At 35.6% G+C, this 15,503-nt stretch overlaps 1 protein-coding gene across 3 annotated transcripts in view; it reads left to right on the top strand.

Annotated features, from left to right (window-relative positions):
* The window catches only part of LOC114651113 (transmembrane protein 268), a 67,586-nt gene that overhangs the window by 34,378 nt on the left and 17,705 nt on the right, over positions 1 to 15,503 (top strand). For all 3 annotated transcript variants that reach the window (XM_028801073.2, XM_051920484.1, XM_028801081.2), the window contains one exon: positions 15,172 to 15,282. In XM_028801073.2, coding sequence (XP_028656906.1) covers positions 15,172 to 15,282 — 111 coding nt within the window. The remainder of the gene's footprint in view (positions 1 to 15,171; positions 15,283 to 15,503) is intronic.

The raw sequence follows: 15,503 nt of genomic DNA, 5'->3' as shown, positions 1-15,503 counted from the left end.
ATACTACCCATACTTGGTCCCCACTAATTACTATTTAGGCAAAGAAGAAAAATATTTATAAATGAATAAACGTAGTCTTGATACTTATTCAGGTATGAAGAAATGCCAGAGTGTTAGTACAGTCAGGTGTAATAAATGTTTGAATCATTTCATTTAAGTTTTTAGGTATAGTATAAATGAAAAATATAGCATAACTTTTATATTAAAAATCTGAATTATATAGATTTTTGTCTTTTCAAGAACTTACAAACTTGATTAGTGAAGAATACACAATTCATCCAAATAAAGCATAATCTATCTATATATCTGTGTATCATCTTAGGTCCTATTTAATTAATGTGTTATCTATAGTATTCCAAGTGAAGAAATACCTTCCACCTGTACCTCTGTGTTTTTGTTAAGTATTTAGAATTTATTTTCATTATTCCTTTATCACTTTATATACTTTAGTAAAGTTCCCTTTGTGTGAACTGATAAACTGGAATTAAAAATAAACAGATTGACAGACCCTGTTTTGATACTGTATGCTTAATTGGATTACTCATAGACCTCTTTATTTACACCAATAGTAACTTGGAAGACAGTGCCCCTGGATATTTACACTGTTGGTAGATACATTATAGGCTTATTTGAGTAAAGTCATAAAAGTGCACAGAATGTAACTTTAATAGTGTATGTCATATTATATACAATAGTGATATGCTATAACATTAAACATCCGTCCATCCGCTTTATCCTGAGCAGGGTCAGAGGGAGGTTGGAGGGAAGAACTGTGTTCAAATATTACCTGCTGGTATAGGCAGATGGAATGCAGGTGGCTGGGTGAGTCGATAAATGGTCTCCTAGCCTTTTCTTTGAATTTATTTCAAGAACTTTTATGTGCCTTCACCATCAGTGTGAAATATATCCGCTGCTTTCGGCAGCTCTGCTGTCTTTTTTTTTAATAAAGGATCATTCAGTCACACCAAATTCTAAACCACTCCAAAAGGCACTTCTCACATTTTCAGGCTGTACGCATACTCTCCATTAGCAAGCATACATTTTCTAGCACAGTTTCCACTTTTGGCATTCTTCTTTCATGTTGGGGTTCATTGCTTGGATCAGCACTACTTGCATTGTTTTAAAAAGCAAAAAAGTCCTTTAACTGGCATCATATGAAATGAATCTAGAAAATGTACACCCACAAGTAATTTCAATTTGTGATATACTTAAATAGGTGATCTATGATATATTTTGAAATGTTTTTGGATGTATTTGTTTGTTCTTTATTGAGTTAGATAATTTTGAAATAAAATGCAGTCAAAACCTGGAAGTGGTAATCTTTGAGTGTAGATGAGGATTGTGTCTATGTTTTGATGTAAATGTCAAGTGTTCTCTAAGCAAGACGGCTAGTGTTAACCTACTTATATATAGAGAAGCTACACCCACATGCACACTTGCTATCAAAAATGCCCTTAGTTCGCCACTTCAAATCTGGGAAGTACAAGATTTCTTTTAAAAATGTTGCATTTATACTGTTTTGTATGGCCAGCTTAAAATGTCCATTTTGGTGATTAAGGTATTCCAGGAAAAGAGCCATTTTAGAGAAGGTGTTTTTTGTAGACTACTCACTATTTATTTATGTAAAATGTTCAGTCTTTGGTTTACTCAGATATTTTTTTTGATTATCTATTATGCTATTTGCTGTTGACTAGATGTTCTGAGTGGCTGCCGAAAGGGGCATCACGCTGTATTAGCAAGCATGAATATACAATCCTTGGAACCGAACCATCCTGACTGCTCTTTCATGCTTGTCTACGTTTGACCAGCACATGACAGCATTTAAAAGCAGTGCAGCTGCTCAGGGAAAGATGTTTAATATTCTTTTACTTGGGCAGCTTGGCATCTGTTTTAGTTGGGGTTTAGGTAAAATAGGTGAATTTCAACCAAACATAACTCAGATCTTAATAAAGTGCACAATTGAAAAGAGAAAATATCTGAATTTTTTAACATAACTCCCTTACAGTAAATCAGGTGTCATCCAGGATATTTTGCGTCCTAGTATTCCTCGTTTCTTGCCTTTAGAAGCCAAACATTTCTAATTTGCAATATGCAAATTTGCAATATTTAAATGAGCATATATCAACTTCTGTTAGTTTTTGTTTTATATTGAATGTTCCTGCTAAATGAAAATTGCTAACAAATGGGATTGGCTCCAGCAGATCCCCGTGACCCTGTAGTTTGGATATAGCAGGTTGGATGATGGATGGATAGAATGAATAGAACACTGAAGAAAAGAAGACTGAAATCAGTAATATGGAGTGTTGCATTGCATAAAAATAGTCTTTAAGCATTTAGACTGAGACTATAGAAAAGGAATGGAAAGATCAGTTGGATAGATGCATTATCTAATGGAAAAGTGGTGGAAAGGAGTGGTGAAGAAAGGGGCATGCTTGAAACAGTGGGACAAAGGCAACAACACTGGATAGTACTAAGAGGAGAGGTATATTTAAAAATAGTGGTAGAGGGTAAACTGGAGGGAAAGAAATTCAACAAGAAGGCCAAGGCAGGACATCTTATATTATCTAAGATAATAAATCATACCAAGAATTAGAAGAAAAAAACAGAAGACAGAATACAAAGGAGGAACTGGCCATCAAAACACCTGCCTTATGGCAGATAACTAAAGAACCTTCAGACTCATTGCATTTCTCCACTACAGATTTATTTAGGATATTTAAACTTTAAAAGAGAAATGAAATTATACTTAATTACTTTAAGATCAGAATTAGGATCCGATGTTAAGCAGTACACATTTTATTATTTGATTTTATTTCATTTTTATAATTCATCAGTTATTTAATTATTAATCAACATACTGTACGGTATCTAAATCTGACACACAAGGCGAATGAATTTCCAGTAAATTAAATTATTTAAATATTTTACTCTAGGTGGACGGTTTTTCAAATTAGTAAGAATACCAGTAACAACAGAAACAAGATAAATAATTAATGCATTTTTAAATTTAAAATATGTTGAGTAGAAAAACAAATACAATTAACAATATATTGTATTTTTTTAACTTGCAGAATAAAAAGGTTCACACTGTGTCTGTGTGTTATTTTTTATTTCTTTTTCTCATCTGGGTACTTTTTCTGGGGGTACTCAAAGATGTGAAAGTATTATGTCAATTGGTGACCCTGGGAGATGGCCTCATATAATTAAATACACTTGTGCTCTGTGATGGACTGCAATCCAGTCCAGGCTGGATTCCTTCCCTGTGCCCAATGTTAGCTCACTTCAAACTTGTAGTGGAAAAACTGAATTCAGAAAATGGAAGCATGCTGACTTTCAAATTATACAATTGCACTGTTGACTTAACATCCTGAAAGGCTTACTAAGAATTCTGCAGTATTTGCTTTTACAAATTTTTAGCAAGGATAAGTAAGATGCTATCATATTAATCTTTAATGGTATCACACCACTTTCCCAAGAGGAATATGTATCAGATTACAAGCATTTACATGTTCTTTTCATTGAATTATGTTGTGATTCAAATCAAACTCTACAATATCTGGAGCAGACATTGCAGTTACAAATGTGTCTAATAATTTGTGAGAAACAGTAGATTTCGTTTATGTATATGTATGCAATATATGTATAATAACACTTGCCTATAGTGAGAAAAGCACATAACTGCAGTTACAGTATGTGGCAAATATACCATTTATCAAGGTAGCACGTAGTGTAGCACACCAAATTGATTTATTTATTGTGCGATAGTCATATACAGCTATGAAATGTAAGGTACCAATGAAAGTTCTCAAGGATGTTGTACCTGCAGCAGGAATACAATTACTTGTTTTTTTTAAAAAGTTTAGTCTTTGAAACATTTTTGATTTTCTTGACCAAAAATATTTAACATCACTTTTGTTGTAGGCACAATCAGACAACCATGGAGTTCTTCTAAATATTAATTGATTTAATGAGTTAGAAATATGGTAATGTTGGGAATCTCTTCACATTGACAATGTGAGTGCATTTATCTTCAAAGTGACTACATTATTTTATTTTCAGCCTAATGTTAGTCCAAAAAACATCTACACACATTAAAACAAGCAATGGAGGACTAAACATGAAAACATTTCAGGAAAAAGTCGGCACTTATTGTAGTGTATCTTTTAACATTTTTATTATCATGATCAGAACAAGAGTCTCTGTCACAAGAACATGGATAAGCTTCATGTCTGTCTCTGAATATTCTTGGATCTTGAGCTTTTACTAGATGGACTATTTAGAAGAAAAGGTCAAAGGCTGAATGGTTTGATAATTTATAACAAAACAGATATTAAATCATAAAGACATAAAAGATTGCAGCAGCAATGTGTAGTGGCTTCCCCTTTTATAATCTTATTCAAATATTATGTAAGTATTTCCCCAACACATAATACACATCCATACTGTATATAATCACCTTTCCTGCCATAATCAAAAATTCAAGATAATGTCAAAGCCTATAATTGTAACTTTCTTCCTGTGGCTATTTATATTTCAAATGGCCTTGCTCTCCAGCTTATACAGTGTCTCATATTCCTAATATAAGCAAAAATGCCTTTTATTTATGTGTAAATCCAAGTTAAATCTATGTGCAAACTGTGGAAACACAGCACAAACGATAGTTTTGGCATAACTAATTAAAACAAAGTACAGTGGCGTACTAATTATTGCTTATATTTGCTGCATTCTCAAAAGTCTGTAGCTAAATGTATTCTTTTTACCCATATGTGGGGTTATTTATTTTATACTCCTCATTTATCTTAGCTTCCAGATTAATCTCTTTAGATGGATCATAAATTGTATCCTGAAATTGGTTAAAGTAAGTTCAGTAAATAGATTGTGTGTAGAGGTGGTGATTTTTTTATTAATTTTTTTTCTTCACTGCACACATTATTAGATCATGGTTTTTATTGGATTCAGTAGTTTTCTACTATTGTAAAGCTGCAGTATAACAATGGCATCATCAACTGAGTAAACATCTTATAATAACTGTGTAACATTGTTATATCTTCCTGAACTGCCAAGAGCAATCTTTTGAACAAAGTTCCTTACTAACTTCTGATGTAAGAATTGGAACTGTAACACATATGGCAAGAAGGAACACATTGGGTGTGTTTATAAAATGAAAAGCAACAGAGAAAATAAAATGAACAAAAGACAATAAGGTAAAAAACTATGCCAAGAATAGTATTACATTACATAAGGGGTGTTATGCATAAAACACTTGTACATCACTGTAATAGCAGAGATTATTGGGATTCCATTAGATAATGGAATAGAGCATTTTATTTCAAGAGCGATGTGGGATGATCCTAAACCACTGTGTTAACAAACATTATTTTGAGAACACGGAGGGAGCTCTGTGCTTGCAAGGAGTTGTTGATATTAAAGTGAGAATGCAAAAGCAAACTGCTCTGCTCACATATTATGTGGTAATGGGTAATCAACCATCCCTGTTTAGCAGAGAGTGGTTACATAAAATAAAGTTAAATAAACAAGGCTGCAGTCTTTTCTAAGGAGCCTGGTGTGATGAAAAAAAAACTGACAAGTATGTCAGCAAAGCCTGAGCACACACCCAAGTTATACTAGCCCCAAATCGTTTTATATGGGCTATGACCAGAAGAAGTTGCTGAATTTACCTGTCTGACTGAGTTGGTGTGAATTTATGCAGATTTCAAACTGAATCTAAACTTGTTCTATGTGTTAATCACTATCCAGTAATATATACTGTATGTTTTTGGATTATTTGAAGAAGGCCAGCGCTTCAGTAAATTATACTGTGAAGACGGGGGCCGAACGCACCCCTAGAAGATGCGGTTGCTCCTGTGAATCCCCCTCTTAAATGGCGATACAATGGGAAACAAATACAGTTTTCTACCTCCTCTTTGCTTGATTAGCTGCTGCTGCTGTGCTGCGTGATTTGCTTCTTGCGTGGTGTTTCGAACATTTAAAAGCCTGTACAGCAGCTGTCCTTTTGGTCTTATTGCCTTGTCTCTCTTCTCCCCCAGACATTCTCTGCTTTATTCTTTATGCTTTATTATACTGTTTACGAATAAAGTTTGTTTCTTCAAAATCCTGAATGAATCTGTGCAACTGTGTAACCCAAGCGTGACAATACCTAACTTCAGATGCAAGTTGAAAGTTCTCTTCACAATCACCATGCAGAAGGACTTTGTCTCTTACAGTCACCTTACAGTTGTGATTGTGTCAGATCTAGCCATATTTTAGATGGCTATAGATCACATACTGTTGGAGTTACCCAGTGTGCACTGCTGTTTGATTGACATCAGTTCTCTCTGTCAACAGGATATCTATCACCTTGATTACTTCCATGCAGTGTTAAAAAGTTTTGAATAATATGGATTGTGAGCTGACAAAGAAAATTTATTCTAAAAGATTCATTGAAATATCATAGTAAATTTATCAGTGATGCATGTCTTCATCAGTCATCTGAACAAGTAAGAGCAGTAGTAAAGATGCCAGCTCCATTCAACCTGACTTTCTAGAGATTATTCCTGGGTGTAATTAATTACTGATTCCAATTCATAGGCCATTTTTGCAGCCATACTAAGTTAATTGAATGCTGTATGGAGTAAGGGAACATGCTGGCATTGGTAATGAAAGTGTGAGACTGTGTTCAAAATGGTAAAGGAGCTGCTCATGTCACTCTGTACTGACTCACTATGATCCTCAGCATTCAGCTTCTATGTGATGCATCACCATATGGAATCAGTGCAGTCATTTTTCATTTTGTACTAAGTGGAGAAGAGAAGCAAAAGCTTTACCTACATGGACATTAAGCAAGTCTGTAGAAAATTATGCTTACTATGAGTGTGAAGCTTTGCCAGTTGTGTGTGAGATAAAGAAATTATATTCACACCTGTGTGGACAAACATTCACACTTCTCATAAACTAACATCCCCATGCTATGATTTTTTTATCCACAGAAAACATTCACTCTATGTCAGCAGCAAGGGTGCAAAGATAGGCTTTATTGCTTTTTGAACACAAATACATAACAGAATGTACAAGGGCAGCTCATCATGAAAATTCAGCTTTATTTTAGTGCAGAGCACAGTGATAAACGAGATAAAGTTCAGGTGTTATATCTTCAGCAAGTATAAACAGACAACCAGTCAGCACAACAAAAGACATGCTTACCTGGGCCTATTTTGTTAACAGTACCTGAACTAGTATCAAAAGGCAAATAAGAATGAGTTGTAACCTTATCTTAATCAGTGCTATACCAGAGAGTGCTTGCAGATTAAACACTGGTTCTCCTGGTGTTGTAAGGATTTATGTCATTGCGCACAGTTCTGTAAGGTGCCCTGAAATCTACAGTAACATTGAGAAACAGACAGCGCTGTGAACAAGTCCATAAAATGCTATTCAAAGCAGAATTTCACCCATGTTTCTGGTCAAGTAAACCTTGGCAACAGATTGCCAAGTCAAGAGATAAATAAAAACTCTGGAGTTCTTTATGGGCTCTTCCACTATTCAACAAAGACTAAATCTCCAGCTATGATTTTTAATGGGTTGTCAATTACACATTCATTTGGATGCATTGAAATTCAGTTGTGGAGTCTACTGTAAATCACACACGGGATTCCCAAATTCTTTGTATAGATTCACTGTCCAGACATAGACAGTTTAAAGTGGGAGATACTGTATTTCCGTGTGATTACAGGAGGGGAGAGTGACGGACACAAAGATAAAAAAAAAAAACCTCTTAAAGAGGACCTGTGTCTGATACTATGGATGTTGAAGCTACGGACAAATGGAAATGTCATGCTAAACCAACACTTTCCTCAGCAAAACTAGATGGAAATGTCATGTTAAACCAACACTTGCCTCAGCAGAACTAGATGGATTCTTAAAAGCCAAATGAAGGAGAGGAGGTATTGTCATATGACATTCCCAAATTGTTGCCCACTGCTGAAATTGCTATGGATGCTGCTACCTCTGTCTAAAGAAGATGAGCAGTACACCTCAAGTGGTAATCTTTTGTTTCATCAACAGAGGAAAGTAGAAGACACTACCTGATTCATGTGACCACGCCCCTATATTGCATGATACTCTTTAAAAAAAAAGAAAATACTGAGAAACTAGTTATGCATTTACCATGGTATGTTCTGTTGTGGGCTTGAGACTTGTTTGAACGTATGTCACCAAGCTGGCAAGTAATTTTTTGAGTACCAGGAAATAAATGTGGGACAGAAAATGGTCAAAATCAGGAGATTAAAAGACATGATTGTTAAGCCAAGGTGTGTGACAATACTCATAGTCAAAAAGTGTTACCAAAATGGTCAGAACCACAATAAATCAAAGAAGAAATGTTTTTAAGTAAAGAACTGCAAAGGGATTTGGAATCTGTAACTTGGATGAGGAACCAACTTTCAGGAGACCTTTAAACACTTCGTGTCAATTACCCATAGGACCCGATCCTGGAAAATCAAAGTGTAGTCCTAACGACAAGTGTCTAAAATAGCAGCCTTTTTAAAATGCAAGTTGGTGGCCAAAACACACCAAAACATTAACTCGGAAAGGAAACAATGGAATGAATATTGACTATCAGAAATGAAATCCTCAACTTCAAAATAACTAAGATCATACAAATTGGTTAAAATAAACCCATAAAAAATATAACCAGAAACCCAGTCATAACATGTATGTCTGCACCTTGCTTCTGGTTTAGCTAATCATGAAATGAATGAGTAGGTTTCAACTGTATGTTCACTAGGATGGGTGAAATTTTAATTTATAAGGCAGCTATTATTTTGAAATGCTCTTTTGCTGTTACATACTGTATTATATTAGGCTGCTGTACAAAGATGTGTGCAGTGATTAACTTATTAGCATGTACTGTAATATAAATAAAGACTTCCTTTGTATGTCTTGTTGTCAGCTATATTGCTTAACATATAAAGTACAATAGTATCATTCTCTTTTTGAATGTTTTGGTACCCCAGATGTAACACAGACCATATTTTTCTAGTCCTTCAGTGTTTGTATTCCTCAGCCCCCTGCATCCATATGTTTTTTTTTTTTTCTGGCAGTAGCAGAGCTCTTTTTGGTTGTTGATATCTATACTTTGTCTGGGGCAATGTACAGTGAGTTAGGTATTTTAAAATGTCTCTTTAGTCATCTCTCTGGTTGTCTGAAATTAGTTGTCTTTTAGGTTATCCTACACTGAACAGGCTATGTCAGCCTTCATTCAAGTCTTTCATCAACAACTTGATTCTGAACAAAGACCCATTCTCAGTTCACCCATGACACAGTTATGTGTTGGTGTTCAGATACACCCCTGACTGCACTACTATTCTGCATTCTGTGCAGCCTAAAGCTTAGGCCTGCCCATATTCCTACTCTTTGTTCTGGTCTACCTGCTTTTTGTAGTAATATCTGCATGTATGATTCTGGTACTTATTGTGCTGTTAGTTTAATGGCAGTTGTGGATGGACCTAATAATGTGGCAGCTCAACTTGTACTTTAATTTTATTCAAACTGGTAAGACACATTTGTATATCATGCATTTACTAATCAATCTGATGGAATGTCCTTGGAACTACAGAAACAATGCACCACTGCAAAACTTCTCACTGTTCTCATATTACAAATCAGGCACATATTTACACCTGCTGTTTATAACACTCAACAACAACATTTATTTGTTTAGCACGTTTTCACACAAATAATGTAGCTCAAAGTGCTTTCAAGATGAAAAAAGAAAACTTTATAAAATATAAAAATAAAATTAGGCAATACTAAGAAACAAAGAATAAAGTAAGGTCCGATGACCAGGAGGACAGGAAAAAAAAGAAGAAAACTCCAGAGGGCTGGAGGAAAAAAAAAACAAAAATCTGCAGGGGTTCCAAGGCCATGAGACCGCCCAGCTCTCACTGGGCATTCTTCCTAACATAAATGACATCTAATCAGTCCTCATGGTCTTCAGGCTTCGAGAAAAGAAGAATTGGATGATGATGTTCATGTGGACATCTGACCTTCAGTCCATCAATGTAGGGACTGCATGGTGCCTTAATCAGGCAGTGGTGGTGTAGATCGCTACCACAGAAAACCGGAAAGAGAACAGCAGAAAAAGTAAGGATTAGTACGGATTGCGGAGTCATGATAAAAATGAGAATTAAATGCATATACTGAATATCACGGTTACACTAAAATTAAACTATGAGAAAACCATGTTACAATAATGGGCTTTTAACAGTACTATCCTGGTGAATTTCTGTCGGTAAGCTATTCCAGATATTAGGTGCTTAATAGCAGGAGGCTACTTCACCACTTCTTTTAAGTTTAGCTCTTGGAATTATAAGTAGACATTCATTTGAAGATCTAAGGTTACAATTTGGAGTATAAAATGAAAGGTATTCTGAAATATAGGATGGAGTAAGATTATTTAAGGCTTTGTAAACCATAAGCAGTATTTTAAAGTCAATTCTGAATGGCACGGATAACCAATGTAGTGAGATCAAAACTGGTGAGATGTGCTCGGACTTTCTTTTACTAGTTAAAATTCTGGCAGCTGCATTCTGCAATAATTGCAACCGATTGATGTCTTTTTTGGGTAGTCCTGAGAGGAGTATGTTACAGTAATCTAGTCGACTAAAAACATAAGCGTGAACTAATTTTTCGGCATCTTGCAAAGTTATAAGGGATCTAACTTTTGCTATATTTCTTAGGTGAAAAAATGTCCTAGTAATCTGATTAATGTATAATTTTAAATTTAAGTAAGAGTCAATAATTACCCCTAATTTCTTTACCTCTATCTTGACTTTTAAGCCTAATGGATCAATGGATCAGTTTTTACCAATCACTATGATTTCTGTTTTCTCCTTATTTGGTTTGAGAAAATGACTTCTCATCCACTCAGAAACACGAGGAAGACATTGGGTCAGTGAACCAAGAGAGTCGGGGTCATCAGGCACTACTGATAAATACAGTTGTGTGCCAGCACAAGATAATCTGACTTAATGGAAGCATGTAGATCGAAAAGAGCACTGGACCCAGGATACAGTAGATCCTTGTGGAACACCATATAGAATATCATGTATCTTGGACGTATAATTACCACAACTAACAAAGAATTTTCTACCTGTTAAGTAAGACCAATTTAAAACATTGCAAGAGAGGACCACTCACTGAATAAGACGATTTATTAGAATATTGTGATCAATGGTATCAAATGCTGCATTCAGATCTAAGAGAATGAGAACAGATAAACTGCCTCTGTCCGCATTAAACCACAAGTCATTTACTACTTTAACCAGTGCAGTTTTTGTACTGTGATTTGTTCTAAAACCTGATTGAAACTTGTCAAGAATAAAATGTTTATTCAAGTGATCATTTAGCTGCATAATCACTGCCTTTTCTAGGATTTTAATTAAGAAAGGCAGGTTAGAAATTGGTCTAAAATTTTCAAAAACAGAGGAGTCAAGATTATTTTTCTTGAGCAGGGGTTTAACAACAGCAGTCTTAAGACAGTCTGGGAAGACCCCCATATCTAATGATGAATTTATTATATCAAGAACATTATCAATTAGCATGTCAGATACTTTTTTGAAAAAACTTGTTGGTATTGGGTCAAGGATGCAGGTGGAGGGTTTCAGTTGAGAAATTATTCGATATAGATCAGGTAAATCTATTCAAGTGAAAGAATTTAATTTGCTTAAAATGAAATATCGGGATTTAATAGGATCGGTATTGGGGGGATATACTATATTATTTCTAATATCATTCATTTTGTGATTAAAAAATATAGCAAAAGCCTCACAAGTTTCACTGGAAGTTTTTTGGAGGCATTCCATTGAGTGACATGGCAAATGATCAATAGTAGAGAGTAAAACTCTCTGATTACCAGCATTGCTATTTATAATTTTAGAGAAGTAACACTGCCTCTCAAGATGGACTATGTTGTTGTATTCTGTTATTTTAGCCTTCAATATTTCATAGTGGACAATCAATTTAGTTTTTCTCTAATTATGCTCAGCTGTCTGGCATGTTTTCTTTAAATCAGACACTCTTTGGATCTTCCATGGTATAACAGTGCTGGAGGATTTTTTAATTGTCTTTTCATGAGCGACTATGGCAGTGGTGACTCTCACTTTAATATTAAATTTTCCACTTTACTATTTACATTATTATCACTATTGTAGTAATTACAACAAACTGACTGGTTGCTTAAAATGTTAGTAAACTTTGAAGCTACTGATTAATCAAAGAAGCGTTTTTTAACAATATGCTTCTCATTAATTTTATCTATAAGTATTTCTATATTAAATAGTAAGAGAAAATGGTCACATAAACCAATATCCACAATCTGCCTCACATCAACTTTTAATCCTTTTGTAATCACTAAATCCAACGTGTGACCCCCTTTGTGTGTTAGATGACTAACGTGCTGGCTCAGATCAAAAGTGTGCAAGAGATAGGGCTGCAACTAATGATTATTTTGGTAGTCAACTAATCATTCAATTTTTTTTTTCGATTAGTCACGATTATTTCATGCCTGACTATTTTGATGCCTGCGATGCTTGGTTGCACATCCTGTTCTGAGCTCCAGTGCATGTCTTACATCATCTGCTCACGTCTGTCCACCTGTAAAAGTCACCCTGATGTCTCTGCATTAACACGATTAAAATTAATAATAATCAAATTAAAATAACCAGTGAATATATGAATTTGAAAATTATCAGATGTTTTATATTAGTGTGAACATCACAATAAAAAAAAATGCATTAAACAATACAAACTAAAGTGCACATAGTCTTTAAACAAAAAAAGTGCATTTAACTTAACCAAAAATGGCCACTGCTGTGTCTTAAAGTCCAAAAGTTTAAATAAAGCTTCAATTCAGTTAAAATAAAAAAATAATGTACAGTTTATAAAATATTCAGTTCATATATTCCTAATTGCAGTGCAGGAACGTGAGCATTTCGACATGCTCTGGTGTGAGGCTGGCTCTCTTCTTTGAGACAATGTTCCCAGCTGCTGAGAAGAGACACTCAGAGGGAGTAGAGGTAACAGGAATACACAAGAATGATTTTGCAGATGTTTTAATCATCACACTCTGAAGGAAAAGTTTTGTAGTTTATCACATCATGTACTATATTATGCCAAAATAAAAAAATAACGAACTAAAATATGTAACAAGCTAATTACTGCCAGCACACCGGAGCCGAGTATATTTGGAAAAGTACATTTGTTAAACGCCGCAACCGGCTTGAGTCGGTTTCCAGTGCAATTTGGAAGCATGCCGGAGCTGATCAGTCAGTGCTGTATATTTGTTGAACAGCCAGCTCATGACCACTGCCAGCCCCGGCAGAACTGCAGCACCACTGTCTCTGGGATTCGGCCGCTGCACTAGACGAGCCTGCAATCATCAGCGTTTACCTCTGTGTGTTTGCATGCAGACAGTTCAAGCACAGTTGGCTCGGTGATTTACTGAATTTTCAATGGCATCAGTTGCACCTTGAACATATAATAATAGATTGTTGCAGTAGTTTTTTTTTTTTTTATAGTTTTTACCGTTCATTTGCAGTGTGTAAAATGATTAATGTTTCAGTAATTGTGATGCTCTTTGCATGAAAAAAAAATACATGTTCCATTAAAATCCATCCATCCATCCATCCATCCATCCATTTTCCAACCCGCTGAATCCGAACACAGGGTCACGGGGGTCTGCTGGAGCCAATCCCAGCCAACACAGGGCACAAGGCAGGGAACTAATCCTGGGCAGGGTGCCAACCCACCACAGGACACACACAAACACACCCACACACCAACCACACACTAGGGCCAATTTAGAATCACCAATCCACCTAACCTACATGTCTTTGGACTGTGGGAGGAAACCGGAGCGCCCAGAGGAAACCCACACAGACACGGGGAGAACATGCAAACTCCACGCAGGGAGGACCCGGGAAGCAAACCCGGGTCTCCTAACTGCGAGGCAGCAGCACTACCACTGTGCCACCGTGCCGCCCTCCATTAAAATCTCACATTTTCTTTGTGAATTGTGACGTTTACTTAAAAAATGCAGCTAAAAAGTATGCATTAAACCCCAAGTATGTGTCGGTTTAAGGGTTAACTATCATTGCTAAGAGCTAAGCCACGTTTCACTTAATATACGAAAGTTGATTTTCATTTCACTAATAAGATCATTGATGGAAAATGTCTTGTTAATAAGGCCATATTTAAGGTCTTGGAAGATCAGAACTGAACTGGCGGAGCATTATGGCTGTTTGAAATGGCAATTGTTACTTGTATTATTGCCACTTTTAGTTGTCACATAGTTTTAATAAAGTGAACATCTAGAGGTGAAATGGTAATTAAATTATTCATATTTATACCTCACTGTCTGGACTAAAAGTACATCGTCAAGAGAGACGAATTACCTTACAGATGTTTTTGGAGAGGACCCGGGCGGCGAATCTATTAGGATGCAGACCATCACCTCTGAAGAAGCACGGCATTTCCCAGAAGAGATCCCAGTTGTCCAATGTTTTTGTCCTTGCAGAACCCTTTCAACCATTTGTTTAATGCCAAGAGATGACTGTAAAACCCATCTGATCTTCTAGCCAGAGGTAATGGACCCGAAATGAGGATTCTCGCAGGCGGGGTCCTCTACTTCATGGCATTAATAAGTGCTATGAAAACCACTTTAAGAATCTCCGACTGCTGGTATTGCATGTCATTTACCCCAGCATGTGTTACGATAGTTCCCACTGCCCTGTTCATGTGCCTCTCGAAGACTGTTGGTGCTCTTCCCATAACGTCTTCTATACAAGCACCGGGAAAACAAAAAAAAAAAAAGATTTCTGTTTAGGGCAAAAAATTTTTAGGTTTCGTATGATAGAATCATAACATTAATTTGATTACCACTTTATAATCATTCATCAGGTGCTTCTCTGTTGTTGCTTTTTAATTCATTTACTTCCATGCAGCTTTTAGTTTGTGGTAAATACAGTACATATGAAAAATATGATATAATGATGGTGTAAATGTTTTGTAGCAGACTGTCACCTATCTATATTCATTATAGTGACTATTTCTCACTCTTAGTTTTGCCTGGTTTTGAAATGCAACTAACATTCACCTTTTCCTATTTTCTTTCTCCAGATTAATATCAATACTGATGTACGGCTAATTTATGCAAATGAAATATTGTGCAGTCACAAAGTCCTTGCTGGGATTTCTAACACAATCTACAGATGTTCCAGCATTCATCAAGTATCCTTTGAGCAGATCATGGCTTTGTAGTTCCTTATTAGCACAGAAAGGCAATGTATGACTTTAAGATATTTCAGTCAGTATCAGTATATCAGTTCTACCATAATTATGAAAGCTTTCTTTCTTTCTTTCTTTCTTTCTTTCTTTCTTTCTTTCTTTCTTTCTTTCTTTCTTTCTTTCTTTCTTTCTTTCTTTCTTTCTTTCTGTGTTGCTTACCTTTA

The sequence above is a fragment of the Erpetoichthys calabaricus genome, chromosome 1 (assembly GCF_900747795.2).
Source record: "Erpetoichthys calabaricus chromosome 1, fErpCal1.3, whole genome shotgun sequence".
Lineage (NCBI taxonomy): Eukaryota > Metazoa > Chordata > Cladistia > Polypteriformes > Polypteridae > Erpetoichthys > Erpetoichthys calabaricus.
Note: the sequence above shows the minus strand (reverse complement) of the source record. Positions and strands in the feature narration are given on the sequence as shown.